Source organism: Marmota flaviventris, chromosome 1, assembly GCF_047511675.1.
Source record: "Marmota flaviventris isolate mMarFla1 chromosome 1, mMarFla1.hap1, whole genome shotgun sequence".
In the NCBI taxonomy this organism is placed as follows: Eukaryota; Metazoa; Chordata; class Mammalia; order Rodentia; family Sciuridae; genus Marmota; species Marmota flaviventris.
The window spans coordinates 138,335,204-138,361,790 of record NC_092498.1 but is presented as its reverse complement, the minus strand read 5'-3'; the positions used below and the strand labels follow the sequence as shown (position 1 = coordinate 138,361,790).

The 26,587-nt window shown below is 55.3% G+C and overlaps 1 protein-coding gene across 1 annotated transcript in view; it reads right to left on the bottom strand.

The window, feature by feature from the left end:
* Sh2b3 (SH2B adaptor protein 3) overlaps positions 1–25,629 on the bottom strand; it is a 32,217-nt gene extending 6,588 nt beyond the window's left edge. The window contains exons 1-2 of the mRNA XM_027949112.2: positions 25,293–25,629; positions 12,681–13,466 (exon numbers count right to left, since the gene is read on the bottom strand). Coding sequence (XP_027804913.2) covers positions 12,681–13,439 — 759 coding nt within the window. The 5' untranslated portion in view covers positions 13,440–13,466; positions 25,293–25,629. The remainder of the gene's footprint in view (positions 1–12,680; positions 13,467–25,292) is intronic.
* Positions 25,630–26,587: the final 958 nt, after the last annotated feature.

The following is a 26,587-nucleotide window of genomic DNA, read 5'->3' as shown; positions in this document are numbered from 1 at the left end:
CCCACAGGACATTCATTACCCGGCCACCTGGTGGTCCCCTACCATCAGGGACTGCTTGTGTGAGGCTCATCTCAGCAGAAAAAACCTCCATCCCACAGGGAGCCCCCCCAACACCCAGGCATGGCAAGTGCCCTGCTATCAGGCAGGCCAGTTTCCTGATGACGCAGCTGCCTTCTGCTGACTGGGAGTCCCTCTAGGTGGGGAGGCCATGCTCCCAGCCAGGCCCCAGGGAGGTGCAGGAAGCTTGCCCGTGCATGTGGGCAGCAGGGGTGAGGTGGGGCTGTGGGGATAGCTCACCTCTCCTGTTCCCTGCTCCTTTTGGGATGAGCTGAAGGCTGTGAGCCATTCCAGAAGCTGACGCAGTACGCAGTGTTGGCCAAGGGCCACGGGCTGCTTTGCCTTGTCCCCAGCCAGGACCCCAAGCCTGGTCCCAGCCTCACAGGCTCTTCAGGTGCCTGCTGCAGCCATGTTTTGCTCTAGTGACCTGAGCAAGTAAGTCCTCGCTCCTCCTTTCTTTTTTTTTTTTTTTTTGCAGTGCTGGGGATTGGACCCAGGGCCTTACATGCGAGGCGAGCACTCTGTCAACTGAGCTATACAACTCTTATTGCTCCTTTCTGGATGGCAGCACACCCTCCTGGGCGCCTATTGTGAGTCGTGAGTCAGCTGCTCCCTCAGTACAGGCTGCATCCATAGGGGTCCCCATGGCGACATCTCCAGCCTCCCCTCCCATGTAGGAGCAGGGAACAGCGTCTCCTTTCCTAGAAAGGCCCAGTGCCAGACGGAGAGGCCTATGCAGCCAGAAAGAGCAGAGCCAGATGCTGCAAGATGCTCCTAAATCCCCCTGCTTGTGGGATTCCCCCCTCTCCCTGCAGGTGGCACCCATCTCACACTGAGTGACCAAGTAAAGGGATGGTGGCAGGACACACATCCCTCCCCCTCCCCAGTGAGACCTGTGTGGAGTAATTATTAGCTCAAGACACTTGGATCAAGGCACATGGGGGGTGACCCAGATGGGAGCTGCAGGTGTGTCTAAAGCCCCACCCCCTGAGCAAGCTCCCCTCAGTCCCATGAGGGTCCCTCCATACCCGAAAGAATCTATAGTACAGGAAGATAAAGCCCCCTCAGGCAAATTACCCCACACAGTAACATGGACAGGGACACAAAGCCCCTCTCAAAAGCTGGAGCAGATTCCTGAGAAAGCCCCCAGACACAGAGCCAGTCTGCGTCCCTCCTAGATGGGGTGTCCTGGCCAATTCCCATGCCACCCGTAGGAAGGGGCACAGCTCCTGTCTCAGGTCAACATAGTGCGACCGCTCCTGGAAACCCCATGCTTTCCCTCCCTGGGCAGAAGGAACAGGGGAGCCTGGTGCCTTGGCCTGCTCCTTGTCACACAGGGAGAAGTGGAGGGTGCTCCTCAGGCTAGGCCAAGGACATAGGGCCCCTGGAACATGCAAAAGGCTGTGAGCCTGTTTACTGTGCCTCAGTCAGTCCCCCACCAGTGTCCCCAGAACACCAGGACAGCCCTGAGTATAGCCAGCAAAACCCCCGCTGGCCAGCGTTGCCAACCACAAACCCTCTGCCATGGGCCCCACCTTGGATGACCACATCCTGTACCCGCTATGGCCAGGCCAAGTAACTGGGCTGCACCTTTGCTCATGAGCAGCTGTAGGCCTCTCCAGGTCCAGGCATCCCGGGCTACCAGCTGCCAAGCAGGGCTTGGTCCCACAGCCATATCATGTTTAGGCCCCAGGTGGGTATCAGGGCCCAAGGGAGCCATACTGTCCAACCAGATACAGCATGACCAGCTGAGGGACGCCCTGCCCCAGGACGCACCTCCAAATCTGCTCAGTACCAGCAAGGGTGGAAAAGCTGTGGTTAAGCAACAACAGACAACCCATCACCAGCCTAGGAGGGGAGAGTACCAAGAGGAGGGGACTGTCACCACCAGTATGCCCAGAAGCCCGCGGCCCCTGGTGGCTGCCTTCGAAGAATGATGATTCAGAAGGAGAGGTGAAAGCGAGAGCCCCTGGAGCCAGGGTAGGGGGAAGTGGGGGGAAGCTCCGCTGTGCGACTCCCCCAAGCCCCGCAGAGCAGCAGGAAAGCCCACATTCTCCTCCCTCTACTCCAGCTCCAGTTTACTGAGCACTTACTACGGTGTGCAGGCCTTGACACAGCATTCCTGACACTACAAAACCGTGGGAATCACACCAGCCACTATGAATGAAGACCAGTTGGATTAAGAAAGGAAAAAGGAGCTCTGGGTATGGTGGCACATGCCTGTGATCTCAGTGGCTCGGGAGGCTGAGGCAGTAGGATCACAAGTTCAAAGCCAGCCTCAGCAACTTAGCAAGGCCCAAACGAGACCCGATCTCAAAATAAAATAAAAAATGGGCTGGGAATGTGCCTCAGTGACTAGGTACCCCCTGGGTTCGATTCCTGGTAGCAAAAAAGGAAAAAGACTGGAATAAAACTTAAAGAATTACTCATCTGGTCCCTTGGTAGGGAGGGCATTTCTAAGCAGAAAAAGCAGAGAATGAAACCATAAAGATCAATGCCTGCATTTTCACTACCTTAACAAACCTCAATAGGCCAAGGAACTCAGGGACAAAATTGAAAAGTGAAATGAGAAATTAGGAAATGTTTGTAACCATGACAGAACTAGCTAATAATACCCATGACATGTGAAAGAGTACTCGCAAACCAGCAAGAAAAGGGCAGGCTGTGCAGAAGAGCAAGCAAAAGCAAATGACCTGGTAAGGTGTGAAAAGTGCATATGACCGAGAAGCGTCCAAAGTCCACGGGGACAGAAAGTAGATCAGAGGCTACCAGAGACTGTGGGAGAGGGGACTGATTGAACTGACTACTGGCAGGCAAGGGAATTCTTTCTAGGGTCGGGGAAGTGCTCTAGATTAGTGGTGGTGGTTGTATATTATACACTTGAAGCAAATACAGTTTATGATATGGGAATTAGAGCTCAATTTTTTTTTAAAAGGGGAGGGATGGTCAGTCACTTATAATCCAAACAAGGTAAGTAAAGTACTTTTCACTGAGAAGTTGGTCAAGTTATTAAAAATAAAACCCAGTGGCCAGGCACAGTGGCACATGCCTGTAATCCCAGCAGCTCGGGAGGCAGAGGCAGGAGGATCATGAGTTCAAAGCCAGCCTCAACAATTTAGCGAGGCGCTTAAGCTAACTCAGTGAGACCCTGTCTCTAAGAAAATACAGAATAGGGGTGGGGAATGTGGCTCAGTGGTCGAGTGTCCCTGAATTCATCCCTGGTACCCAAAAATAAATATATAAATAAAACGCACTGCTGCACGGATAGTGATTAGGTGAGTATGACCTTTCTGGAAACCACTTGAAAAAGACTCATCAGAAGCATTAGAAATGGCTAATGACAGGCTGGGGTGCAGCCTGTTACCCACAGGACCCTGGGTTTGATGCTGACACTACGCGCCGCACACAGAGCCTTCCTAAGCACATGAGGAGGTGCTCAACTTCATCAGCCCCGGGAGGCATGTCAAACCACGAGGAAACCTGCACTGCTCTCGCCCATGACCCCTCCAGTACAGGCTGAGGCAGGAGGGTCACCAGTTCCAAGCCAGCTGAAAAAGAATTTCTTTTGTCCAAAAAGAAAATACTGATCCATCTCTCTCTCTCTCTCTCTCTCTCTCTCTCTCTCTCTCTCTCTCTCTCTCACACACACACACACACACACAAATCTTGGAAAACACAGTACTTAGTAAACTAAGCCAGATGCAGAAGACCACATATACTGCAATCCCATTTACACGGGACACCTAAAGTAGACAAATCTACAGAGAAAAAGCAGGCAGTGGTTCCAGGGCCTGGGAGAGGGAGGATTGGGGGTGGGGTAAAAGGTTTCTTTCTGAAATGATGAAAATGTTCTAAAATTAGAATACGATGGGGGTTGAACCCCTCTAAATGAGGGATCTTGTGGTGTGTGAATGCTCATAAAGCTGCGACTGGAGAGCATCACACTTGTCCGGGGCCTCCCCTGCCAGGAATGTCACCTCAGAGAACAATCAGAGAAGGGATCCAAGATTCCTGTGCAGAATGTTCAGGGCGTCTGCATCCAGCAGAAATGTCTGAAATGGGTCCTGACAATAAGGGAAGGGAGAACCCCTCCCGGCCCTTCTCTGCCAGCTCATCACTGGGGCAGCCAATGTTTTAAAAAGACCTGGGAATGCAAAAGAGGTTCCTGTGGGGGGAGAGGGGAGCACCAGGTGATGACAGCAGGAGGGGGCGGGGCCAGGCCTGGGCTCCACGGGCACCAAGGCAGTGCAGCCAGGGGGAGAGTGAGCCCTAAGGAATCACCACTGGGGCAGAGGTGACAATAACAGAGTACAAGGACATCTGCCTAAATGGCAATGCCGGGTCTCTTGGGCAGTGGGATGGCAGGGTTATTCAGTTACTTTTATAATTTCATCTGAGTTTTGTTAACTGAAAAACCAGACAGACGTGGAGGCCCAGGTAGGTCAGTTTCCTAAATGACACACAGCTTTTGAAGGGGACAACACAGGCCCCGGTTCTAGAGGGTTCCCTAGAAAAACATCTCTTCTGCCCAGTCCCCACATGGACTTCAAACACCATCAGGCCTAGCAGGGACACCTGGGCAAGGGCCATGTACTGTGACAGGGTCCAGGCAGCAGCCCTGTAGGTGAGTCCCCAGGCCAAGTGGCCCTCATCCACGGGTCCCAGGGGCAGACCCAGTGCTCAGCAGCTCCTGTGGCCTCTTCCCAGCTTGGAGAGGAGGTCAGAAAGAGGGTGCAGGGGCCCCAGAAAGGAAGCTGAGACGGCCCCTCCTGCTTTGGGGGAGGAAGCCCTGCTCCCCGCCCGCAAGGGCCTCAGCGCGGAGACCTTCTCGTGCCTTTGGTTTCCTTTTCCATTCACAGGGTGGGCGGGGGATTTCCACGGCGCCTGCCAGCGGGTGCCTGGAGGGGAGGACGCCCAGGCCTTCAATGCAGTGAGCCCCTTCTTCCACCCCTCAGGTGGGAGCACATCATGCCACGCCATCCCATAGTCTGTTTTGGGTTCAAAACAACTCAGCAAGGAAAGCACTGACATCCCATTTTTCCATAATGAGAAACTGAGGTTCAGAGAGGCCAAATTCTCAACCTAGTGCCACACAGCAAGGGCACAAGAGCCAAGATCTGAATTCAGCAATGTCTATCATCCTCTGCAGCTACCCCACCACCCAGCCCACAGCCTCACCTCCCCAAATACACAGATACAAAACCAAAAGCCCATGGAACTGGGTGGGAGCGGGAACCGGCCAACGAGGCAGGATGGTGATGATAATCCTCCTGGCTAACACCCTCCCTGTGGACTTGGGCACCTTCTAGTCTGCAGATTCATAGAATTTGAGCTGAAAGGAAGCGCCTCGATACCATCTGCCCGTGGTTTCAGTGTGGCTGGGGTTTCTTCTAAACGCCAAAGCACTCTTCCAAAAACGATTTTGCACGGAACCCCAATGGGGGCAGCTGGGCTGCTGTGCGCATCTGGGGCCATTGGAGCCCTGCCTACCTCCTCCCTCCCACCAGTCCTGGAAAGCCTGGTTCAAGCCCCTGATCACCCACTTCAGAGCTCTGAGAGGGGCAGGCACCTGCTTGGGTCACACAGCAGCCCAAGGCAGGGAGAGGGCAGGATCCCTTCTTTCCCCTGGGGACTTTCTGCCTCTGGCCTACTCCAAGGAGATGGGACTGGGGAGCACTGGCCTCTTAAGCCCCCGTCTGTCCAGTGGTGTATGTGGGTGCTATGCAGACTCACCCAGCCTGAAACTGGGGGAGAGAGGGGCACTTTCTCCACCTATATTGGGGGCCTTAACACAAACCCAGCCCTTGGTGCCTTGGTGAGCCCATGTGGAACCCCTTTTCTGGCTCCTGTGTGGTCTTAAACAAGTCTCCACCTCTCAGGGCCTCAAGTTTCCTGTCTGTGAGATGGTGGGTGGGTCCCTGCTCCCAAGGTCTGTGGTGAGGATTCCGTGGATGTGTCAAATATAGTGTCTGTAACATGGAAAACAAAGAGCTGCTGTGGTCATTGTCACCAAGCCCCGAGGGTGTTGGTGCTCCAGGCCCCCGCAGGGCAGCAGCTTGGCTAATTCTGCAGTGGGGCCTTTCTTCTGATTTTGCTTGGGGACCCAAGCAGAGAGGGCACCGTGTTGTCTTTCCCAAGGGCCGCAGCATGGACGGGGCAGAAACAGGACTGGAACCCAGGCCTGAGCACCACAGGCGGCCCCTGCCCACAGCTTCCTGCAGCCTGGCCTCCTCGGCCCCCTGTGCTCCCGCCTTGGAGAGGAAATGGCCAGGCCCCTGCGGTGGACCGCCCTTCCTTCTGCTTCCTCTCTCCCACAGGCGAGGCAGGGTGGCAGAGGCACCTCCCTGGCTCCACCCAGGCCCTGGCCTGTCTGCTCCTCTGGCCTTGGAGCCTTAGTTTCCTCGTCCCTGGGGCAGGTGCGCCAGGAGCTGCAGCAGGGGCAAACCGTCTGGAGGCCGACGCTGGCCCTCTAGTGCGTTTTGCTGGCTTTGCTGCACAGGATTCAGGGCACGAGGGCCATCCCGCCTGGCTCTGCCCCTTCTGGCCCAACAGGCCACCAAAGAGCCCAGGATCAGAGAGGCCGAGCCCTGGCCCCAAGATGGCAGGCCCAAGCTGCTCGACGCCACCAGGCAGGGCTTTCTCCCCCAGGACAACAAGCCCGCAAGCAGGAACCATGACGGCTCCTTGCTGCAGCCTAGTGACGCCTCATGTCCTCCTGCCCAAGGAAGCTGGCACACAAGGAGCAGTGGGGGATGGCTCTGAGCCACACTGTCCCCAAGGCTGCCTCCTCTTAGGAGTTCCCCAGGCCCACTGTGCAGGTGAAGGTCTAGGAGCTGCCACCTCCTTCCAGGAGGGACACTGAGAGACACACAGAGTGTGCTGGGTCCACCAGGTCCTGGGCATTCCTGATGAGGGCCCCTCTTCCCATTTGTCAACTGGTGGCCGAGGACATGGCCACAGGAGTTTTTCCTGCTCTGAGAGCCCAAAACAGGGAACCCGGCCAGGAAGGGCCCTTGTGAGGGCCCTCAGCTGCCCAGGTTCCAGCCTCCCTCGGCCACTCACAAGCTGCAGGCCCTCGAGCAGACCTTGCTCAGCCAGAGGGTCCCCATCTGTGAATGGGTGCCACAGGGCTGCCAAAAAGACTACCTGAAGCAGGTGAGCAAGGGCCTGGTGGATAAGGCACCCACTAACGCTGGCTGAGCAGGCGTTCCTAAGAGGAGCTGGGCTCTATCACTGTCCTGCTAGACACATAAGGAAGACTGAGACTCGGCCTCCAGGGCCATCCCAGCTGGCAGACTCCGAGACCACCGTGGCCAACCCAGGCCTGGGCATATGAGGGGACTGAGGCCCAAGACACCATTCTGCTCCATCTGAAATGGGCCCCTGGCTCCCAGGGAGGACATGCACCAAGGCCAGCACCCCAGCCCAGTAGCCTGATCTAGCCCAGTGGCCTGATCCAGCCCCTACCCTGCAGTGGCTCAGGCCAGGCCAACAGGGACCCTCCCACAGATGCCAGGTCCACTGAGTATATAAGAGGAGCCAGACACCTGGATTCTGTTTTTTTTTTTTAATTTTTAACATTTATTTATTAGTCTTCGGCAGACACAACATCTTTGTTTGTATGTGGTGCTGAGGATCGAACCGGGGCCGCACGCATGCCAGGTGAGTGCGCTACCGCTTGAGCCACATCCCCAGCCCCGGGACACCTGGATTCTTGTGTGGAATCTCTGCGTTTCATCTTCTTAAATATTGGCATATATATACCTTAAATATAAGGTGTCCCCCCCGAAAGCTCCTGTCAATGCAGGGATATTCTGGGTGGTAAGTGTAGGCAAGTGGGGCGTGGCTGGAGGAGGCGGGTCTCTAGATTGTGCCCTGGAAGGATCCATCTTCCCTGCAGATCCCTCCCCTATCTGCTTCCTGGCTGCCATGAGCTGAGCAGCTTCCCCATGCTGGGCCCTCCGCCATGAAGTGCTGCCTCACCATGGGCCCAGAGCAATGGAGTCGGCCGTCTGTGGACAGAGACCTCTGAAACCATGAGTCCCAAATAACTTGTCATATACTTTGGTCATGGTGAAACCAAGCTGACTAAAACAGCAACTGACCCAATTCCCTATTTTCCTTTTAATACCAAGTGAGGTGGCACCTTTAGCTGCCCTGGCAGGAGCTGTCCTGCCTCTCTGTCAATCAGAGCTGGTTCAACAGGGAGCTGGGGATAAGGGCGCCTCAGGTGCAGATCTCCTTAGCTGCAAGACCTAGAGCTCGCTTCTCTTTATGCCTCTCAGCCTCAGTTTCCTCATCTGTTCGATGAGTCAGTAAGCTCTGCCTCATGGGAGGGTCCTGGTGTCTGGGGCAGTGCTGATGCACACTGGGCACAGTCAAGGTCACAAGCACACACTGCCTATCCTGGTCCATCCCAGGCCCAGACCTGCCAGAGAAGGAGGGACTGCAGGATCAGGGGGCATGGAAACTCGAGGGTCTTCCAGGAGAAAAACCAGGCCAGCCTGGTACCAACAGGCCACAGGTTACTCTGGAGAGTCCCTCTGGGCCACTGCCACCACTAAGTAGCCCTGGAAAGTGTCTTAGCCCTGGTTGTACCCACACCCTTAGCATAAAACCTAGAGTCCTCATCATGACCAAGAAGGCCTACCCTTCTCCAGTGTCATCCCTTCTTGCTCCATATACTCCAACCCCTGTGTTAGGGTCTGTAAACAAGTCAAGATGGTGCCTGGCATTTTGCCAGAGGGAGTGGTTTGTGAAGTAACGCCAGGGAGCCATTAAGTGTGGAGATTCCTTATTGGTTGACTGCTGTATCTAGTTTATGTTAATTAAGATAAGCTGTGTGGAATGTATATATTCCCCTCCTGTCCTACAATAAACGGCTCCCACTCCTGCTGTATCAATCTACACAAGTTCCTCGTCACCCCCCGGTTATTTTGCTGCAGCCGGACTGCGGCACCCTGGGTGCCCGATTATTCCTGAAGTCACCTAGTTCGTGTCCACCCCAGACCTTTGCATTTGCCATTTCCCCACCTAGACTTTAACTGCATCTCTCAGAGAAGGCTTTGCTGACCATCCCTCAGCAGAAGCCACCCCCTGCCCAGAACCTGAACTCAGCAGGAGAAACTGCCCAGCTTTTGCCCACCTACAGGGATACACTGAAACCAGAGGAAGTCTGAGACTTCTCTGCCTGTTTTCTGACTTTTGGAAATAGCTACAACCCTCCTCCAAGCCCCTGAGCAGGGCTGTAGCCCTCCGATGCACATACCCACTAAAATGGAGCTCGCTCCCATCACACCCCTCACAGTGACCCTGAGGGGCTGTTGTTGCCACCTTTACTTCAGACTGAGACTCCGAGTGGAGTCAGGGTCAGCTGGCCAGAGGCAGAGCTGGGACCCTCTGGGGGAGGCTGCCCCAGGAGCCTCTGCCAGGCGAAGTCCGAGACACAGGTGGGCAGCACCCTCTCACAGTCCTGGTGCTCCAGGCCCTTCCTGCTCCAAGCAGCAGGGGCCTCCACCATGGTGGCATCTGTTCCCTCCCCCACAGGACACCGTGTAAGTGATGAGTTCAGGTGCAAATACAAAGCTAAGCACTCAGCCCCCCCCCCCACCAGCTGGATGCCAACCCCCACCTCCTACACAGTGCTGCTGCCATGGCCAACACTACGGTCAGAGGTCAAGGCTGACCAACTGGCAGGCGCAGGCAAGACTTGTGGTCTTGGCATCCTTGGCCCAGAGACCAAAGCTCTGAATCCCTGGGGAACACTCGGGAATGTCCGACTGCTCCACACAGCCGGAAGCTGTGGGAAGCTGCTAACTGGGCAGCTGTGCTAGAGAAGAGCCAGGGCTTCTCGCCTCACAGGTGACACCCACCAACCCATCTGGGTCAGAGACCCAGGTGGCTTGGGCAAGACGACAATGACCAGTCAACCTCCCATGCCCTGGCTGCTCTAGTGAGGCAGAACCCTGGGGAATGTGACGAGGCCCACCTTCGGCTACTTTGATGGCCCAAAGTAGCTCTGGAAATGAAGCGGTGCTCTCAGCCCCAGGTCGTCACCACAACAAACCACAGCACAACACAACGAGGACATAGCCCTGAGCACCACCCAGTCCAGGGGCTCAGGCTCACTCCCAGCCCTGCGTGGGGACCAGCCTGAGGCCCGGGGCTGGGGAGGAAGCCGATTCATGCAGGCTGGGTCCCTCCGACTCAGGCAGCTGGTGTCCAGATGGCTTATGTTAAACCGAAGCTGCTTTCCAGAGGGAAGTGGATGGGGAACGGGACCCCACCACAGACAGACAGGTACAACCAGGTCTGGGGCCCAGTCCTTGCCTTCTGTGGCCTCAAGCTTCATTATGAACAACAAGAAAACAGTTTTTACCCGCCCTGCCTTTTCCTGAAGCTTCCAGTGGTGTCTGGAAGACAATTTTCCACCCACAGAGCTGCCCTGCTTCCCTCTACCACACTGGCTCTTTCCTTGTTCTTCCTTCCAAACACACTGAACACTTTCCTACCTCAGGGACTTTGCCCAGGTTTTTACTTCTGCCTGGATCTGAGTTCAGTCTACAGTCACATCTCAAGACACCAAGCAAGTAGAGCATGTAGGCACATGTCTGTGATCTCAGCGACTCAGGAGGCTGAAGCAGGAGGATCACAAGTCCGAGGCCAGCCTCAGCAAGTTAGTGAGATCCTCTTAAAAAAAAAAAAGACTCTTGATAAAACTTTGGCAATTAAGACAATGTGGTGTTGGCAGGACAGACACATAAGCAATGGGACAAAATACAGCCTGGAAGCACATCTCCAGAGATGGACACTGCATTAGGCCAGGGGGCACTGCAGTCCAATAGGAGAGGAAACCACAGGAGCACATTTCGCGGGGAGGAGCAGCCAGGTTTTCATAGGTGAGAGAGGACAAGGGTGGCCCCACCACACACAAAACCCAGTCCAGACAGCTCCCAGTCCAATATGGGAGGAGGCCCAAAAACAAGGTCTCCAGAAGAAAAGGCAAGAAAATGTCTTCAGGACCCCAGAGGGCAAAGATTTCTTAAGCAGGACACAAAAAGCAGTAACCATAAAGGAAACAGTTGATAAACCAGAGTTCACTAAAATTAAGAACTTCCGCTGGTGAAATGGCAGCCTGCGATGCTTAGGATGCAATCTCCAGCACACACACAATATAGAAATAAACATGCGAAATCCTTACAAATCAGTAAGTAAAGGAAAGACAGACAATGAAAACCAGAGTCCCTTCATAAAAGACTAAATTCAATGGCCCACAAACATGGATGGTCTTCAGGGAATGCAAATTAAATCCACGTTAAGACTCGGTTCCCCTGGAGAATGGCAACTGAGGGCTCCAACTCCAAGTGCTGACCAGGCCCACAACCAGGGACACTCCTCTAGGACTGCCAGAACGCAGCAGCGCAGCTGCGACAAGAAACTGCCAGATTTTCCCCAAAGTTAAGCAAGCACTTAGTGCACGGATCCCCAGGAGAAATCACAGCAGACATCCCTCCAAGGAACTGCAGGCAGTGCTCAGCTCACTGCAGTGGCACTGCGGCTGTGGGGTGCAAGTGCTAGTATGGAGGAGGCACAGGGAGCCTGTGCTGGGTTCCTTGGGTGCACACTTAGACATACTCAGGGACCTCAGCACACGTGGGCTACACCACAATTATTTAAACAGGTCACCGCACATGTGAGGGCCCTCCAAACTGGGCCCCTCTGTATCCCCCCCAGAAACTTCGCTGCTTTTCCTTTAGAACACAATTTGCTGTTTGTAATTCTGGGCTTTTTCTTCCCGTAGCTTCCCCTAGCACCCAGCACCACTTGTTCCCACAGATCCAGAATGCATCTGGCAAAGAACGGCGGTCAGCCACCAGGCAACCCAGGCCCTCAGGACTGCGCTCACCCTACACGTAGGAGTTCAGTTGGGTCCAAGGAAAAGGACAAGGTTTTAATACTGGGAAGAAAAATAAGTCATGGACAAACACAGGGGGTGCTAAGGAATCAGCGCTGAAACCTCTTGAAATAATACACTTATTTGTCACTGTCAGCTCAGTCAGAATTTTCAAGGACTTTGGGCCGAGCTGCCACCACCCCACACGTGAACCACGAAAGGTATCCCTGACACCCAATGGAATCCTTGACCTGAACACCAAAAACGTCAAACGGCCAGGCGGCGCCTAAGGAGGGACAATAGCTAAACCTCATGTGGCATCTGGCACCATCCTGCACAAAGAGGCAAACGCCGCCAGGGCTGGCCCCTGACTTAGGACAAACATATATATCAACACAGGTGCCAGCATGGCATTTCCCCTGCGTCCTTCTCGCTAACCCAAAACGACAGAAGCCTGAAATGCCAGCCCATCAGCAGCAGGAGAACCGCAAGTTCCAGGCCAGCCCGCGCAATCTAGCGAGACCCCGACTCAAAATTAAACGGGCTGGGGATGCAGTGGGAGACAGAGCGCTTGCCTAGCACGCAGGAGGCCTGGTTCAGCCCGCAGCGTCGCCAAAAAGCGAATCAAAGGAGACGGCTCCTAGTTAGACCTTCCTCTGGGCACTCAGCCACCTGCAGGGGGCTCCCACCCTCCCCTGTCACCAGCGGCGGCAGGCTGGCTGGGACTTACCTTGGGCGGGTCGAAGAGCTCCAGCACGCGGTCGGGGCCGCCGTCGGGGCCCTCGGCACGGCGCAGCGCCAGCCTCCCGCGCTGCCAGCGCGCGCCACTGTCCATGGACGCCTCGTCCGCCAGGCTGTAGCGCAGCGCCGCCTCCTTGAGGGCCTCAGGCGGCGGCTCCCGGGCCAAGCTCCAGGGCAGCAGCTTCCTGGCCAGGCCGGGCCTGGCGGGGGCCTCGGCCAGCTCCCCAGACGCGGCGGCAGGCAGCTCCCCAGCCGACCGGCGGCGGAAGATGAAGCGCAGGCTGCGGCGCAGGTGCTGGAGGGAGCAGGAGCCGGGCGGCCGCGGCGAGGCCAGCTCCTCCGAGCTGCGGGCCTTGGGCAGCGCGGGGGCGACGGGGCCGGGGCCGGGGCCGGGGCCCGGCTCGGCCGCGGGCGCCTCGGCCTTGGTGGGGGATCCGCGGCCCGTCTCACGGTAGTCGCGCCCGGGCGCCCGGGCCTCGCGCGCCTCGCGCACCTCACGGCAGAAGTATCGCTGGAAGAGGTCGGTGAACTGCAGCGACACGAGCTCAGCGCGCAGCGGCGCCTGGTGCGGGTGCTCGCGGGCGAAGAGCCAGTACTGGCGGGCCAGCTCGCGGGCGGCGGCCACCGCGTGCAGCTCGCAGAACTCGCTCCAGCCCCGGGGGGACGGGGTCGCCGCTGCAGGCAGAGAGGCGGAGGAGGCCAAGGGCGTGGAGGAGGTCGAGGAAGGCTGCAGAGTGGGCCCGTTCATGGTGGAGACCGAGGTGGGGCGGCCAGGCTGAAAGACACGGAGGTGGGCAATGAGAACTGGGCCTGCAGGTGAGTCACAGACTGCAGGGCTCCCGCCGTGTTCCCAGGGTACAGTACAAGACCTCCAGTGTATTCCTGAACCTGGGGACACTAACTCGACCCTGTAACGGCTCTGGTTGGTGAGTGACAGGAGTGCAGCATATATGGCATGGACACAACAAACAAATGACTAATGTCCAGACTAGACAATTAGTTCCACATCCTGGGAGATTTCCTCACACAGACGCGTGCACATATAAAATTTATGAATTATTTATTTCTGGCATTTTCCATTTAATATTTTTGTATTCTGGTTGACCACAAGTAACTAAGACCACACACACACACACACACAAATGAAACCTTGGATAAGCAGGACTGCTATATTTCAAACCACCAACAGGAGACAAATTATTCACCCCACACAACATCAAAAATTAGCACACTTATAATTCCTGCCACTCAGGGGATGCTGAGACAAGAAGACTGCAAGTTTGAGTCCAGTCTCCTCAATTTACCAAGATTCTGTCTTGAAATTTAAAAAAGGGCTGGGTATGTAGCTCAATGGTAGATGCCCCATTGGTTCAATCCCCAGAGCAGAAAAGAAACAAACAAACAAAAATTAAGCAGGAGCCAGGTGGGGTGATGCACACCTGTAATCCCAGCTACTTAAGAGGCTGAGGCAGGAGGATCACAAGTTAGAGGCCAGCCTGGGAAACTTAGTGAGACCCTGTGTCTAAAATAAAATTAGATTAAAATTTTAAATTACCAATAATACCCAGCGTTGCAATAGGCACTTTCCTACAATGTTCCATCAGGTGATCTGACTTTTTTTTTCTTCATACCTTTATTTCGCTTATTTTTATGTGTATTTTTATGTGGTACTGAAGATCAAACCCAGTGCCTCACACATTGCTAGGCGAGCACTCTGCCAGCCCAGGTGGGTTACAAGACAATCTGCCAAGAGCAACGTCAGACCCATCATCCCACTTTCACTTAAGAGACATACACAGGCATGTACAGGACAATTCCCTGTGAGGCATCTCCTGCCACCGTGTTTTTAATGGTGAAAAAAATAGACAGAACCAAATGCCCACCAGCCAGAAACTAGTGAGATAAACTGTGGTACAACTGCAGGCTGGAATATTCCACAGCAGCTTGAAAGGATGAGGAAGATCTATTCTACCACCTCCCAGAGAGCTGTAAGGCATACCATTAAGCAAAAAAAAGGCAAACCAGGTGGCGCACGCCTGCAATCCCAGTGGCTTGAAAGGCTGAGGCAGGAGGATCATAAGTTCAAAGCCAGCCTCAGCAACTTATCGAGGCCCTAAGCAACTCAGCAAGACATTCTTTCTAAATAAAATATCAAAAAAGGCCTGGGTTGGGGGCTGGGGCTGTAGCTCAGTGGCAAAACGCTTGCTTAGCATGTATGAGGCTCTGGGTTCGATCCTTAGTACCACATAAAAATAAATAAATAAAAGCATTCTGTCCATCTACAACTACAAAAAAAAATTTTTTTTCTTAAGTCCTGGGGATATATCTCAGTGGTTAAGCATCCCTAAAATCAACCCCCAGTACCAAAAAAAGGCAAACCACAGAACACAAACTGTACATTCTATTTACATAAACAGTTCCATAAAATCAAACTACGTATGTACATAAACATATTTAAATGGTGAACCAGGCCCAGCATGGTGGTATGTGCCTATAATCCCAGTTACTTGGGAAGCTGAAGCAAGATGATCACGTTTGAGGTCAGCCTCAGCAAAGTAAAAAAAGAACTGGGGTGGGGGCTGGGGCTGTAGCTCAGGGGCAGAGTGCTTGCCTAGCATGTGTTAGGCACTGGGTTCGATTCTTAGTACCACATAAAAATAAATAAATAAAAGCATTCTGTCCATCTACAACTACAAAAGAAAAAAATTTTAATGTAGCTCAGTGATAAAGAACCCCTGGGTTCAATCCCCAGTATGGGGAGGTGGGGGTGGGTAGGTGAGCAAGAAGGGCATGGCAGAAGCAAACCCATCCTGAAATGGTATCCTCTGGGAAAGAGCCCAATTTGGGGTGCCGGGGTAATAACCAAGGAAAAGTTACTGCCTCTCTAGAATATGGTCAAGAAGATGAATTCTGGAGCCTGGGTTCAAATCCCAATGCTGCCACTTACTGGTTAGATAACCCTGATTAATTCATCGTACTTCCTTCTGCCTTGGTTTCCCACCTTACCTACCTTATGAGTGTAATAAAGATTGAGTCAATAAATATAAAGATCTTAGAACCTAGGAAGAGCTTAGTAAGAACTGGCTGCTGTTATCCTATTTAAATGTTATAATAATAGTGTACTGATGTCTACACAAATAAATATAAAACAACAAATAAAAAGGAATACATTCACAAGACTCACAGGGTTCAAAGGCCTCTCTTGCTCTGCCAGACCCTCTCAGGACAGGCAGACCCTTGCCTGCTCCCCAGTGGGGGCTTCAACTCCCATGGCCAAGGGCCCCCCCTTAAGTATAAGATAATCAAAATGGCATTATGTCTCCCGCTGTCCTCGGTGCTGAACAATTCATGCTTTAGCAGTTACCTATCAGGGTCTCCTTTCTCCCTCCCAAGCCTGGCTAGGCCTGGGCCTTACCCCTGCTGGGGACCATACATCTATGCTTGTTCTTCAGGATGGAGAATAAGAAATGCCTTCTCTGCTCTGGCACAGAGTCAAGCACAGAATCCCTGATAAGCAGGAATAGTGGATGGTGCCATCCAATACCACTCCCTGACAGGGCAGGGGCGGCAGTCAGGAAGGAGAACAGGTGGGAGAGCTCTGAGGACAAATGGGGCCTCTGTCCACTTCCTCATTCACTCCCCCAATATTACTGAAGCCCGCTGTGTGCCAGGCAGTGCGCTGGGCCCTAGGGACATATGGAGAACAAGAAAAAACCCCTGCCCACCTGAGGCTCACTTGACAAAGGGAGCCAGTGTTGGTGGTGTGGTCTGTGATACCTGACTGGACCTCTCCAAACCTTGGTTTCCTCATCTGCCAAGCAGGTCACACAAACATCCACCTCAAGTGACATTTGTTAGGAATTGTTGAGAGGGTCTCAAGTTGGAGGTCAGAACTCAGAATGGAGTTCTTCCGGCCATACTCTGCTTCATGTGCACTTTCTCCCTGTGCTGCCCCATCACACTGGGCACACCTACAGGGTAGCAGTAATGACAGGGCCACCCCCACCATCTCCGAGCCTCCCTGGTGACACTGTGTTGGTGGCAGGATACCCCAGTTGGCACAGTGAACTGCACTTGCTGGGAGGGTGCTCTGCACACAGCAGACACTCTGCACAGTGAGCAGTCAGGAAAGGCAGGCAGGCAGGTCGTGCATGGTGATGACTGCCTATAGCCCCCCGTGACTCGGGAGGCTGAAGCAAGAGGATCACAAGTTTGAGTCCAGTCTGTACAACTTAGCAAGATCCTGTCTCAAAAACAGAAGGGGTTAGGGTGTAGCTCAGAGGTAGAGCACCTTGGGTTCAGTCCTCAGCACCACCAAAAAAAAGTAAAAGAGTTGGCAGGCAGAAAGGAAGTGGGCCACATCTGCCCTGGGCCACCTCCTTCTGCCTTTTGCTGAAGGGCATCTGTCCCTGGGCAGCCCTATAGTTCCACACACTCAGGCTGTGACACAGGTAAGGCAGGCGCTGCTCTCTTGACTCTCAGGAGCCCAGAGAGCTCTGATTCCAGCCCCACCCAGCCCAAGTGGCCTGCCAGCCACACTGGCCACCTCTGAGCAGTGGTGCTAGTTGTTCCCTGTCCTGTCCACTGTCTGCTTCCAGTGGAACACAAAGAAGCCTGCCAGATGTGTCAAGACCTAGACTTGTCCTCTAGCACACGGGTCACATGCTATCCCACAGCAGCCAAGGCGACTTCATCAGTGATGATCCCTGTCAGCATGTGGGCTCCTTGAGGCTACACTACCTGCTTGAGAGCCAGCTCCTAGCATACAGCAGAAGCTCAATGAATGCTTATGGCATGAACAAACAAAAGAAATGGCTGGACTTGGAACCTCTCTGGCTCTTTTGACAGACGCATGCAGCCAGCATCAACTAATGGCCACCTCCCCTGGGCCTCTGTCCACACCTGCTCCTTTGTCTAGAATACCTGTCCCTGTCCACTGCCATACATCAGAATCTTGAAGCCCAGCTGCAGGAGTCTCCCACACCCTGTCACTATCCAGGCCAGGGTGGGGAACGCTTATTACACCTGTTCCCAGGTCTTCCTGTGAAGGACATCTACTGTGTTCTTGCCATACTCCGGGCTTTGTGTTTTTTTGTTGTTGTTGTTTTTTAAAAACATTCTACCCAGCATGGTGGCACACGCTGGTAATCCTAGCGGCTCAGGAGGCTGAGGCAGGATGATCCCAAGTTCAAAGCCAGGCTCAGCAAAGGTGAGGCACTAAGCAACTCAGTGAGACCCTGTCTCTAAATAAAATACAAAATTTATGGCAGAGGCTGGGGATGTGGCTCAGTGGGCAAATGTCCCTGAGTTCAATCCCCAGTACCCTCCCCCTATAAAAACAAAGAGCATTCAACCTCTACATCTGAGCTACATCCCCGACACTTTTTATTTTGAGACAGTCTTGGTACTTTGCCCAGGCTGGCCTGAAACTTGCCCTCCTCCTGCCTCAGGCTCAAGAGTCACCCAGGCACTTGGCCACCAGTAGGTGTTGTTCTAATCCTTAAGTGAAGCATCAGCTCTCACAAGCTCAGGACAGCGCAAGGAGGTAGGTCCAATTATGGCTCCCATTTTGCAGACAGAGAAAGTGAAGCACAGAGGAGTCCCCCTGGGGCTGCTGATTGATGGAAAATGCCCACCAAAGGCACCCCCAAAGCCCCTGACTGACGCCCAAATGCACATCAAGAAGCTTCTCTTCCCAGAGAATGTTTACTGAATGAATGAGCGAGCCCCAGAGGAGGGGACACAAAGGTCTCATTCAGCTCTACTGAAATCAGGGCTCATCAGCAACTCTGCCCAGGTCCCAAAGCCACCAAATGGTTCTGGAAAGAGTCACAGGGCAAAAACAAGAAAACAAAAATGACCACAATAAATGACACTAAGCCAGACTGTATGTGTTCTGCTCTGTGTGGGACACTCTGCACATATCTGCTCCTTAATTCCCACTGGAAGGGGCAGGGCCAGCACTGTGCCCACTTCATAGCTGGGAATGTTGAGGTGTGAGGACAGCAGTTTGCCCAGTCACAGGGCCAGCAGGTAAGTGCAGGACTGGGCATAGGTCACTGCTCACTCGCCAGCAAGCACCATGCTTACTGTCAACCCCCACCATGGGCGTACCCCCACAAGCTGGGAGATTGTCCCCTCCTGCCAGCTTCCCAGGGCCCATGCAGAGCTAGTGCCCCAGCAATGCCAGTGCGTGAATTAACACCTTCCCAGGCCAGACAAGGCAGGCTGGCATTTGACAGCTCTGGAGTCCTTATCACAACTCATAGGGACGCTAGAAAAGGTGGTGGGACTTAGAGAAAACCATCGAGAGCCCACCAAATTGGCCCCAGGCTGCCAACCAAATCCGGGTTCACATCTTGCCCCTGCTCCTTCCTCACCACAAGATGCAAAAGAGGGGCCTTCCCTCTCAAAGCCTCAGAGTCCCCTCAAGTGTGACAGGATGATGTTCCTTTCCTGGTGTCTGCTAGGAGCATTCTGAGAGCTGATAAATGTAGGTACTTGCTGTAGGCCTCAGAAACAGCAGGTGCCACTATTTCATTATTATTATGGTTAGAAGAGAAAAGCACCAGGCCCAGAGAGTCAGCCCTCCCTGCCTGAGAGTCACTGGAGAGCCTGCAGGGGTGTCACAGGAGCCTGAACAAAAGGCCTTCTCAGGGGACAAGGGCTGCTCAGGCGGCTCCAGGCAGGAAATCATCAGCCAGTGTAGTCAGCTGCAGCCCAAGCCAGCAAGGGGACTGCCCAGGAGGTATGCTTGCCAGGGGGGCAGCCTGGCAGCAGGAAGGTGGTCCCTGCCTGCACCTGGGCCCAGGAGGGAGAGTGTTTGTTGAATGCTTTCTTACGTGCCAGGCACCAATGAAGAGCAACTGATTAGACTGTGACAATCCTCACTCAGGCTGAGAAGCTCGGTGCAAGAAGCAGTTATTATTCTTCACAGGAGACCCAGAAGACCTTCGGCTTAGACTACTCTAGTGTGCGAGATTTTGGGGACACTGCCATCCTGCTACCAGAGCTTCTGTGAGCATGGGCAGCTGAAGGAATGAACCACCTTTCACTAGAAGAGACTTCTGCATGGGGAGGGGTCTGTGTCAACCTGCTCAGCCTGGAATTCTGGGGCAGACACTTCCCAGCTATGGGGGCATCCAGAATTTCTCCAAATCCCACAGCATGATAAGGGACAAAGACAACTCAGATTAGGAAGATCTCAGCCTGGTACCTCCTGGCACCCCACTCTTCACAGCAAACACAAGGAGACAGCTAGGCCACACCTACAAGCAGGGAGTAGAGGTCCTACATCTTGGGATACCAACTCCAGAGTCATTCTGTGTCTGCCAGGGTGACCTGACAAGGGCCCTGAAGATTTGGCCAGGCCTGGTACTCCCCAGTTCAAGCACATCCATCCTGAGGGGTCTTCAAGCCTCTGCCAAATGGAGGAAAATCCTCGGGTCCTGGTCAGCCGGGAATCCTGGCTGTGTGCTATGGGCGCCTCTAACCCACGATCCAGCAGCCTCCCCCTGCCCTCGGCCTGAAGAGCACCGCGACTCAGGAAAATGCACCTCCTCTCTAATGACCAGCCCACCCACCCAGAAAGCCTTTACCCACCTGTGGAAATGCCACCTGCCAGGCCTTTGAGGGGTAGGGCTGGGAGCTAAATTGTGAAGTTAAAACTGGCCAGTCCGAGCAGGGCGCAGTGGTGCAGGCCTATATTCCATCTACTCTGGAGGCTAAGGCAGGATGATCACAAGTTCGAAGCCAGCCTGGGCAACTTAGGGAGACCCTATCTCCTCTCTCAAAAAAATAAAAAGGGCTGGGGTGTTTGGCTCAGTGGAAAGAGCACTTGCCTAGCATGTGTGAGGCACTGGGTTCAATTCTCAGCACTGCATATAAATAAATAAATACATAAATAAAATAAAGGCCCATCAACAACTAATAAAAAAGTATCAAGAAAAATGGCCGGGTGTGGCTCAGTGGTAGAGTACCCCTAGTTTGATCCCCAGCACTGCTGAATAAATAGAGAGCCAGTCAAGAGCCCTTGTTGCTGCCCCAGCTCTTAGATATTTGGGCAGGAAGTCTCACTCTCAGAGGGGGACACCTCCTTCTAGGAAGCCCTCAGGTTGACCCTAGGCCTCGAGAACATCTATCTTTCCCACTGCAGCACTAACTACCCAAGGAGGCTCAGAGAGCTGAAGGACTCAACACACCACCTCCCTCAGCATTCAAGGAGACAGCGGAGAAGCCCCCAGGAAGCAGGGGCTTTGCCCACCTGTGGAGGTTGAGGTGGGTTCTGCCTTAGACCATGGGGCAGCCAGCTGGCCCCTGATGCTCCTCTCCGGGGTCACCTAGTTCCCTGGCGACATTTATCAGGCCGGCACAGTCTGCTAGAACAGGAAATGTCCTCTGGCTTCCTCTGCCACCCCCAGCCTGCCACCCCAGCCAGCCACCGCCCTGCCTCGGCCTTAGAGAGGTGGGGAAAGTCAGGGCCATTCCCCAAGGATGTGTAGTACCCTCTGAAGTCCACCTCCCACTCCCACCCTTCACAAGGCGTGGATTCTTCCTGTAACTGCCCTGGGGTTGAGGGCAGGGGAGACCCTGACTAGGGTAAACCCGCAGCAATCCCCCCTCCACTCAGAATGCGGCTCAGGAAGCCAGGAGGGCATTCAGGCCTCTGTTCCTGTGCACCTCTCCCCACACACATTGCCCTCTCTGGGCCTCTCCTCCTTGAGAGGACACCACAAGGCAAGGTCTGAAGGAATAGACTCCATGTGAAAGGCTTTTATGTCCCCCACTCCAGCCAGTAGATCCTGTTCTTCCCTGGCCTCCTGCATCCAGGCCCTGTCAGGCGCCTGAGTCTGGCTTGTTAGCAGGGCACAGACTTCCTCCCTCCCAGGCCTCTCTGGGGACATTCAGTCAGCTCCCCACCCCTCCCACAGCCATTGGGGGGGGGGGCCACATCCGGGAGGGCCCCCAGGGGCTCCAGGCCTGGCTCCCTTGCAAGGAAGCCTGCAGCCAGGCCACCCCCCCCCTTGACGACCCCTGACAGGGTAGCGTGGGAGGAAAAATCTTCCAGCCATCTGCTCAGCTGCTGGGTTTCCGGCCAGGGCAGAGCTGCCCAGGGCCTCCAGGAGGACCTGCTTCCCTGGGGAAGTGTCCCTTGCCCCTGCTGCAGGGAAGGACACCCAGCCTAGAGGTGGCCAGTGAGACCCAGAGCTCTGACAGGAACATTGGCTGCATTGGCCATGGGGCCCAAGTAAGGGATGCCTGGCTGTGACCAAGGATCTCCTGCCTGACCTGGGGACCTGTACAGTCCCCAAGGGACCTCAAGCCACTGGAAACTGGGGTGCAGGGCTACAGGGTCCAATTAGGCCTGACTCAACAAGTGACCCCAGCTGAGTCACTTCCCTTGGGCAGCCTGCCCACCTGTTTCTTCAGGGAGAGGGGATAGAGGAAACAGGGTCTGGCTGGGAGCGTGTGGCCACACAGCCCCACTGGACACTGAGGACCCTTCTGTCAGATGGATGCTGCTTCCTACCTGATCCAGCCAAAGATGTTCAACACTGGGAGAGGCCCTGGGGACCCTCTTCCCAGGAAGCCTGGCAATTAAATGCCCCCCCCCCACATTATTAACAGCAGTAGCTTGCACTTATTGAGCACTGACTGCATGCAAAACAATTGTCAGATAGTCATTAGGACCCCATTTTACAGACAAGACCTGTAGCTTAAAGAGACTGACAACCCAGATCACACTGCCAGCGTAACTACAGCCAACACAGTTCCATGTCCATATTCCACGCCAGGCTTATACACTTCCCACAACCATCTGAGTGACCAAGACCCTCGGCCTCCACTGGGCAGATCCCAGCAGAAGTCAGATAATTCACCATGGCAAGTGAAGTTAGCAGAGACCACCTTGCTCCACAGCCCATCTGCTACAGGGAGAAGTGGGGGACGGAATGGAAAGGTCTTCATTTAATATTTACTGTTGGTCATCTAGTGCCAGGCCCAGAACTGAGCACTTTATATGCCTCCTCTCATCAAGCTCCATAGCTATTAAAAATCTTTCACAGAAACTGACTTAATTGCCTCAGAAAGATGAAGTGACCCACACAAGGATTCCCAGCAATGGGAGAGCCTCAGGAAAACCCCATAAGGGTGTGGGGGATATATAAACTGGTCCCTAAAGACCTGTTCGGCAAAGGGAATAGTCTTGGCCCAGATTAGGGGTAGTTCTCTGCCAGGTTCCCAGGATCCCCTTCACTGAGCCCTTCATGGCTGGATAGGACACCTTATCTTCCCTCACCAGGGGTAGGTTGCCCTGAGCTTGAGAGCTAAGAGGTCCCTCCAAGTGTCTGCGACTCTGCCCCCAATGATGCTCCACCCTGGAGATGGAGAAACTCTGGGATGGCACAGCTGGACCTAGGCACCTGAAGGCCACCACAGACTGAGGGCTGCTGGAATAGCTCTACAGGATCTGATTAGAAAGGTCTGTTTCTCATAGAAGGAGGTTCGAGCCCAGGGTTGAGAGGCTTGGGGGCAGGGGGATAAGGAAGAAAATCAAGCAGAGCTAACCTCCCCAACAAAGAACAAACCGTCCTTAGTCTGCTCCTGATGATGCCACGCTAAACTCTCTATGAAGTTACTCATTTATGCTTCCGGTGACCCTAAGGAGTAGGTTCTCTTACCACACCCATTTGGCAGATGAGAAAACTGAGGCCATAGACGGTAAGCAAGACCTCTTAGCCAGGAAGTGCTATCATCTCATCTTGCCCAAGTCTTCAAAATTCTTCTCCCAAGACTGGAGGAACTCCAGGGCAGTGCAGGAGATGCAGCTGACAGGGAACGTTTCACACCAGTAACAATAACACTGCTGATGGTAATGACAAAATCAACAACCCCCTGCATGTAATTGAACCCTTCTCTGTGCCAGGCAGCAGGTGCCTTTCACACACTGGTTCATTAAAACTTTTCTGCAAACCTGTTATTACCCCATTTTATACAAGAGGAAACTGAGGTGGACAGGGTTACTTGCCCACACCTCAGCTTGGAAAGAGGCAGAGGGGGAATGAAAGTTCAGCCTCCGGACCTTCCTCTGCCACCACTGAGCCCTGAAGGTCCTCAGAACCGAGTTGCTGATACTTCAGGCCGGCCCCTTCCCAGCTGGCTGCTTGTGTGCCCCACAGGGACTCACACAAGTTGTAGGAATGTTCATCCTTTGGCTCAGAAGAATTTTCCCTCCCAGAGGGGGGCTGTGGGAAAAGGCTCAGAAAAAGTGCAGTAAAAACTCTTCCAACTTCCCTGATGGGCCTCAGTTGGTCTTTCATCCCCGGAGTCCAGTCTGCCCAGGTGGCCTCTGTCTGCTCTTTCCCCATTATGTCCACAGGCCCTGCAGGTTCCCAGGAAACTGTGAAGCTGTTTCTATTCTGGCCACCAGGTCAGTGATGGGAAATCCAAACACAACTTGCACCCACATCCCCAGAGACACACATGCCCACTTCCCTGGCAAGGGCCCCAAGGCCAACTGTAAATGAAAGGCTGGTTGGCCCAGTTGCCCCAGCAAAGCCTGGCAGCTGCCAGGTATCTGAGGATGCGTTTCTCGGGCAAGGGTCTGTGGTTCAGATCTCAGTCCTCCTGTCATCAAACCTGGACTTTGGCCCTGCAGATGTTGCCGTGTCAGGCCCTCTGCTCCAAAGCCCCCGCCTGCCCCCCCCCCCAGCCACCCAAGATTTCACTTCCTCCCATCAGCCCAGCCTAGCCATGCCCCTCCCTGGAGTCCCCCAGCTGCAAGCAATGACCTCCTCACCTACATCATTGTGGCCCGGGAATGGGGAAGAGAAACAGGAGAATGAGGAAATTAGGAAGGAAAAAAAAAAGAAGTGGGACAGGCAGGCAGACCCCCCTCCCCAGTTCCTTAAATGCAGTCCCCCTCCAAGAAAAAGCTTTCTGGCCAGGGGAAAGGAAGGAGGGGTTTTCTGCACCAGGGACTTTCAAAGTCCCCTGAAATACCCTCGGGCAACGCTGACCTATAAGCCCAACATCCTCTCAGTTTTGGTGGGGGGATTCCCAGTTTAGAGAATCCCATGCTCTGGGATCCCCAAACCCACTGAACCCTCAGTTTAGTGGTGCGTGGGCGCCTGGCCAAACCCACCTGGGCAGTGCTAGGAGTGACAGGGGGTCTCCTGAACTGGACTGCTGCCTTCTTAGTGCATGGCCTGAGGTCAAAATGGGGAGGGGCTGGCCCATCCTCACAGCCTCGTTGGACCACTTTCACTTCACAATTGGCGCGGCGACCGCGCAGCCCTCTCCTGAGGCACCAGCTGGGGCCGATCCCCCGACCGGCTTTGGGAAGGCCGGAGGCGTCGGCTGCGCGCTCTCGGCGCCCTCAGCGCCCAGCTGCCGCTCCGTGCCCAGCACGTGTGTGGGTGGGGGTGTCGGCCGGGGCGCGTCGCCGGGGCCGGGAACGCGCCCTCCGACTCCTCCGTCAAGTTAGCGGCAGGACTGTCTGTGGGGCCGCCGCGGGCGTGCGCAGAACCCGGGCAGCCCTGGGCGCGGGCCTCCTGATCCCCGCCGAGCCCTGCCGGCCTCGGGGAGCGCACGGCGCGCTTACCTGAGAGAGACGGGTTTCGGGCCCGGCCTGCCCATGGCGTCGCGCGCCCCCGGCCCCCCGAAGTCCCGAGGGGGTGGGCGGGCCCCCGCCCCGGGCGCGTCCGCTCCCGCGCGCCGGCTCCGCGCTCGCGGCTCTCAGGAGCGGGGCTCAGGCAGGAAACCCGGGCTCGGAAAATGGCCAGCGCCTCATCATTTCCGCCGCCAGCGCTTGACGGTTGCGGGAGGATGCGCCCCCGGACCGCCACCGGGGAAACTTTGCTGCCGCCGCCGTGGCCTCCGCGGGCCGCGACAGTCCAGGCGGGCGGCCGGGCGGAGGCGGTGGACCGAGCCCATGCCGCCCCGCGCCGTTATGTAAAAAGGAACCCGCTGCTAGCGCCGAGCCCGCGGGGGAGGGCGGCCTCGGGGCGGGGCCACGGGAAGCCACGCCCCTGTCCTCCGCGAGCGGCCGTGGGGCTCGGCAGGGGGCGGGGCCTGGCCTGGCCCCACCCACCGATTCCGCTCCTCGGTGGCCCGCCGGGTCCAGGGGTCTCCAGACGCGGCCCGGGCAGAGGCGCGGCCTCCTCGAGCCACGCCCACACCCGGGCCACCGGATTATTGTCGCGCAACCTAAAGAAAAGACTGCCAGAGGGGCGGCCCCACCCACCTGACGCCTGTTAGATACCGACTGCCTAAGCGTGGCGGGGGCGGGGCCAGGTGGGACGGGGGCGGGGCGGAGCCGCCCGGCCTGGGGGGGACGCGCCCCTAGTGACTCCCTCCCTCTGGGCCTTATCGGCGTCCGCCGGCCCGACAGTGCAATAGCGATCGCAGCTTTCATCATCACCCGGGGAGGGGGCCCAGCCCTGCTCGGCCCCGACTATCCGCGACTCTGCCGAGCCCGCCCGCCAACCTTCCCTATTCGGGTTCTGTCCCCATTCTCAGCTCTGCTTTCGCCGTGGCCCGAGCCCGAGCCCGTGCTGACCAGCCTCTACCCGGCCACCTGTTCCCCTCTCCAGAAGGGGTGTATCTTTCTCCAAGAAGCCCTCCCGGACTGCTGGCGTCGCTGCGCTCTGAGCCTTCAGCTCTGCACGCCACCGGGCCACTTACCTTTTTTCTATGGCTTCATGGGGTTGTAATGGACAGTGGGGTGTCCCTTGCTGTGTTATGGAGCATACTCAGCCAGCCTTTTCCCCCGGACACGTGGGAGGGAGGGCAGAGAGGAATGTCTGCTCTTCTCCCCCTCCCCCAACAGGAAACAAACCGCCCACGCCCCCAGCTCCGAGGGGCCACTTCAACCCTTCCCAGAAAGCAGGCTCCTCC